The sequence below is a fragment of the Delphinus delphis genome, chromosome 11 (genome assembly GCF_949987515.2).
Source record: "Delphinus delphis chromosome 11, mDelDel1.2, whole genome shotgun sequence".
NCBI lineage: Eukaryota > Metazoa > Chordata > Mammalia > Artiodactyla > Delphinidae > Delphinus > Delphinus delphis.
In genome coordinates, this window is record NC_082693.1 from 38,981,224 (window position 1) to 38,986,627 (window position 5,404).

The 5,404-nt window shown below is 62.3% G+C and overlaps 1 protein-coding gene across 1 annotated transcript; it reads right to left on the reverse strand.

Moving 5' to 3' along the window:
- Nucleotides 1-224: 224 nt before the first annotated feature.
- On the reverse strand, nt 225-4,283 carry DDN (dendrin). The gene is made up of 2 exons (XM_060024701.1): nt 4,075-4,283; nt 225-3,667 (listed from the first exon to the last, which is right to left on the reverse strand). Exons 1-2 carry the CDS (start codon nt 4,281-4,283, stop codon nt 1,795-1,797), a joined length of 2,082 nt encoding a protein of 693 aa, XP_059880684.1. The 3' UTR covers nt 225-1,794.
- Between the last annotated feature and the right edge of the window lie 1,121 nt (nt 4,284-5,404).

Genomic DNA, 5,404 nt, shown 5'->3' on the forward strand with positions numbered 1-5,404 from the left:
GGGGGTGGGGGGAGGGCATCGGGGCAATGGGAAGAGCCAGCGGGGGTGGGGTGGGGGGCAAGGAACAGAGAGTCCGGCCTGGGGGAGACAGGGGTGGGCAGGGAGTTTCCATCCAGTAAAGGAGTCTCCTCCACCGCCCACCAGGCGGGAAGGAGCGCCGGAGCCCTGGGGAAGGGACACTATGGGGAGTGGGTCGGTGAAAGGAAGAAGATGCCAAGGCTGGACAAAGGGAAGCTTAGATTTATTGAGCGCCTGCTGTGTACCAGGCACTGTGCAAGGCGCTTTACATACATTATCGCATTAAGTCCTCACAACAACCCTGCGAGGTAGGTGTTTATAAACCCCCATTTGACGGATGAGGAAACTGAGGCTCAGGGAGGTGAAGTGATTTGGCCAAGTTCACATGGCTAGTAAATAGAGACAGAAGAGGTGCCCGAGATCGAAGAAAAAAAAATACTTCAGTGTCTGGGTCCCAAGCCGTTTGGTGTGGATAGTAGTACAAAGAGGGGCTCCGCGCGCTCCAGAGGTCTGCAAGGCCAGAGGCCTGCTCCCGATCTCGCAAGACTGGAGACAGCAAGGCGGGGGACCCGCGCGCAGTAACTAGGGAGCAATTGATTAACTGGCAGTGCCGGGGTTGGAGGGACTCGCGGACTAGCTACCAGGGAAATCCGCGACCTGCGCGCGCCCCGTAGTGGCTACAGCGAGTATCACACCCCACACCTACAGGCTTTTGGGGACCAGCCTCCCTCTTCCTTCCCTGGCTGGTTTCTGGAAGAGGCAGGCATGCAAGACATTCTCAGGGTTCTTTCAGATGGGTGATACCACCTGAGTGGGAAATCGTGGTAACTATTCAGAGCATCACTAAGGAACACTGGGGAGGAGGAAAAGGGGAAGGCCTAAAAAAGTCCCAAGCTGCTCAGCTCAGACCACCACAAACCAGGGACAGTGACAAGGCCACCACCCTGCACTGCCTTGGGGATCCTACGCCTAAACCTGAGACTGGAATAGGAGCCCTTGCCCACTTACTCGGCTCTTCTGCAAACACTGCACAGTCTCTTGAATTGAGAGTGAATGCAGGTGTCAAAGAAGCCACCCAGGGACGCTCAGACTCTGTTCACTTATTCCTAACTGTATTGGCTTGGGCAGGGGAGGAGTAGATAAATGCCTCCCCAAGGACTCCAAAACATCAGGGATGGACGTTAGAACTCCCTTGTTTTACATATTACAGGGCCTGGAGAGGGGAGGCGACTTGCCGAAGGTCACCCAGCCAACCAGTGTCAGAGTTGGGATTGGAAGCCAAAACCTGTGACACCAAAGTGAGTCCTCTTCCTGCTTTGCTGGCGGCTTCTGCCAAGAGCCCCTCCTCTTCTGCCAAGGGCCTCTCCGTCACCTGGTCACCTCAGTCCGAAGCCTCTCCATCACCTTCCCCCTCCTGCCCAGAGGCCCTGCCCTGAAGTTGCCCTATGACTATCCCATCCCTGTCCTCCTGCCTTATCCTGCCTAGGCCTCTCTGCTCAGTTCCATGCCTAGTGCGTCGGCCCCTGCTGAGACCTTACCCGAGTGCCCTGAAGACCCTACCAAACGTTAAAGTCTACTGCGCACCCTCACCTCTCCTGAAAAAAAAAAAAATCATGAATTGACATATGCTCCCTTTCCTTTCATCTGTGCGCCTTCTATTTTGAGTATGGGAACGGGTATAGGTAAGAGGTACAGGGAAGTCTGTGAGGAAGAAAGGGGACACAAATACAATAAAGGGCCTCTCACTGTCGCTCCCTATTTCCCTGTGGGGTCCCCTTAGTGTCCCTCGCCCCCGAAGAGGACCTCCTCGGTTCGGCTGATGACATCTAGAATCTCTCCGATATTGTCGCTCAGCTCGGCTGCCTTCCCGCCTTCCGGGGGCCCGGTCCGCTTGTTCCGCCAGGAGGCGCCCGAGGCTTCTGTGTCGCTTCCATCAGAAGAGCTGCTATGGACGCTGAGCTCCGCAGCTTCGTCCGAGTCGGAGTCCGGGGCGGTGTGGCGGCGGATGCGAGACACGGCTTCCCGCAGGGCCCCGGCATAGGGCCCCGGGGTCCGCGCCCAGCCCCGGCCTGCGCGCCGCAGGACCGCAGCCACTTCCTCCGAGCCCTCGGCACGGCGCGCGCCTCCCGAAGCCGCTGGGCCTAAGGCTGAGTGCTCTGGGCTACCTGGCTGCGTGGGAGCATCCTGCAGGTTTACTTCGCCGACCGGGAGCCCCAAGATGCGGGAGGCGCGCTCCTCCAGTGAGGAGTCCGCGGACGTCCCGCCCTCAGCTTCGAGCCCACGTCCCCCACCGGGCTGCTGTGAAGGGCGACTGCTCAACAGCAGCTTTCGGCAAGGGGAGGGAAGGACCGCGGCCCCCTCTCCCTCCTCCTTGTTGGGCTTCAGTTGGGTGGGGGCATTCCCCACAAGGCGCGGCACCCCAGCGGGCAAAAGCTGCACATGCTGGTTTCGAGGGGTCGGAACATACTGGGACCGTATCACCACGCAAGTGGCGTCAATGACAAAGACACCTTCCCCACGAGCCGGGCCACGGGAGCTTCGTGGCAGGGTGTGGGGGCGGCGGGTCGCCTTCCAACCCTCCAAGGTCTCGGGTCCGGCCTCCTCTCTATGACCCAGGGACTCCCTCCATCCCGTGCCTCCCGGAGCCCAGGGTCTGGGGAGGGTCTGGCTATGTCGGGGAGGCTGCTTTTTAACGGAGGGCATCCAGCACTTGGGGAGCCAGCTCTGTTCTCTCCCTTCTCTCCCTTCCCCGGAGCCCTTGGGATGGGGCCTGGACCTGGGAGCAGGACGCGGGGGGCTGGGAGTGGCAGGTGCAGACCCCGCAGGAACTGTCTCCGTGCCTGGGTTCCCAGCAGCTTTGGCTTGGGGATGTCCGTCGCTACCACTCTTCAGGCCAGCAGCAGCCAGCCTCAGGCTTCTCTCCGCGGCCACCTTACCGGACTCCAGCCTTGGCCTGGCTGTTCCACAGCCTGGGGATCCCCCCAGGAGACCCCGGCCCTGACGGAGACCCCAGGCCCCTAGGACGTCCCGGTAGATCCGAGGATCTAGCCTCTTCTTTGTGCACCCTCCCTCTGTCCTGGTCGGAGCAGAGGTTGAAGAGGCGGGCGCCTGCGAGGGCTCGGGTCCTCGCTTAGTCCCCAGGGTCCTGTGGGGGCCTTCGTAAGAGGGTGGAGCCACGTAGGGTGGCGGCCGGTCCCAGCGGCGTCGCGGGGCCATTCCGGCAGCACCTCTCAGCAGCAGGTGAGCTTCGTAGCTGGGAGGCCCTGGCCGCCGACCTCCCCAGGGCCCCGCCCACGCCGCCCCTGGATTGCTCTGCGGCTGCGCGGATGGACGGGGCGGTCGCCCCACGGACCCCAGGCGCTCCGGCCGTGAGGGAGCTGGGAGCCCTGCAGGCTGGGCCACCCGAGGGGCGTTCCGAGGCTCCGGGCGGGGCCGACCAGGGGGACTCCTTCGGGCCCCACCAGCCTTGCGCCTTTTTCGCTCAGTCTCCTTGGCCTCCCGCTCCTGCGATGCCGCTTTCCTTTTCTCTTGCTCCCGGGCTCGGGCCTCGGCCGGGGGCCCCGCCCGCCAGTTGGTCGCCTCCTGCAGCACCCTGGAGGCCCAGGGCCGGCGGGGCGGCGGCTCAGGGGATCCCAGGCGCGGCCCACACCTGGGACAATGAGCAGGAACCCAGGTGAGCAGTTTGTGGGGGAAGGGAGCCGAGGTCCGGGGAGCTGGGAGCGTTGCAGCCCACTTGGGGCCGCCTTGTGGAGGGGAGTGTGTGAGTGTGTGCGCGTGTGCACGTGCGTATATGTTAGGGTTGAAGTCGAAGCGGGACTCCTCACCATCTCTCCATACACACTTTAATAGCGTCTGCCCCATCTCACCTGCCCTTTCTCACGCCCACTCCTGTCCCCCCAAACAAACGGGATGAGTCAAGCCCCAGCCCTCGGGATGGGGTGGGGGGAGGCGTGGGAAAGAGAAGGGGGAACAGCAGCCCTGGCTGGTGCCCACGGTAAGGTCCGGACCCCAATCCCTGCCCCACCACTCTCTTCCCCTTACCCCTCCTTCACTCACGTGCGGCTCTGGGGCCCGCGGGCCCAGTGGCTGGCCTGGAAGTCCATGAGCTGTCGAGGAGGGGCGCGGCGACTATAATGACAGGAAATAGTCTTCACTTCGATCACCAGCAGCTTTGATTTCTGCACCCAGAGGCAGCTGCCAGACTCCTCATCCTGGAGCTCCCGGGGGCTATCGGGCCCCTCGGAGAAGAGCTGGCCATCCAGCATCCTGCCCCACCCCACCCCGGCCCCCCACCCTCCCACCCGCCCCGAAAGCCCCCTCCCAGCCCGGGGAGCCGGCGCCCACTGCAGAGCGGCGGGCCCAGCGACTGGGGACTATATATACCCAGGCACACGTGTGTGCCTGTCTGTGTGTGTGCGCGCGCATGTGACACGGCGCGGACGGCTCCGCGCTGCTACCTCCCCCACGTGCACGACCGCCTCCTGGGGCCCGGGATTGGGCGCCCCTTCCCACTGCTCTTGTCCCCCAAGCCTGATGGGACCTGCACGAGTGGGCAGGGGATTTCTTATTCTTGCCAAGCTGACAGCGCCTGCACCCCCGCCCCCATTTCTTCAACCTTCCCGCCGTTTTAACCCTTCATTCTCCTGCTTGTCAGGGTGCCTGACCAGCAGCGTTCTGCCCCTGACTTCCTGCCTCGGACTTCGTTTTCTCCGACAGGGAGGTGATGGGAATGGAACTCAAGGTCTCCGCCTGCCACTCTCTGCTGGTTTCCATGGGGTTGGGGTGCAGGAGGGGCTGGCCCAGGCTGGGGGGGGTTATTTTTAGCGGCAGTGGCGTTCGGGCGCAGAGAGGAGATGAGTAACCAGCTTCCACGCGGTGGAGGGAGGAGGCGGTGGCTTTCACGCAGCCTTTGTGCGACTCTGGGGGAGAGCTGCCTCCAAGCTCAAAAAGGGTCACCCCCCCCACACACCCTTAACTCCTTACCCTCTCAGTGCTGTGCTCAGGGCTGCTGGTGCAGCAGGACAGGAGTCTGTCTTAGCCATCGAAGCTGCCCACACTCTCATTCTAAGATGTTTGTCCTTGGGCACCCGTGGAGCCCTCTCCCTGAGGCAGGCTCTCTCCCCTAGTCCAGAAGCGAGGATTTGGGGGGTCATAATGTTCTCAGCCTGAGCTCTGCTCAGCTTTATGGAGGACAGACTAGGGTGCGTACCCACTTGCACCCTCTCAGAGGGTATAGAGGAGGAATGGCGTGCTCCCTTGGCAAAACTAATCCCCTAGCAACTGAAATGATAAAAGTGGGCCCTATTTCCCAGCGTAGATCTCTCCATCACCACTACCACAATGCCTGCTGACTCAACCCCCACCTGAAGTGGTGCTCAAGACCATC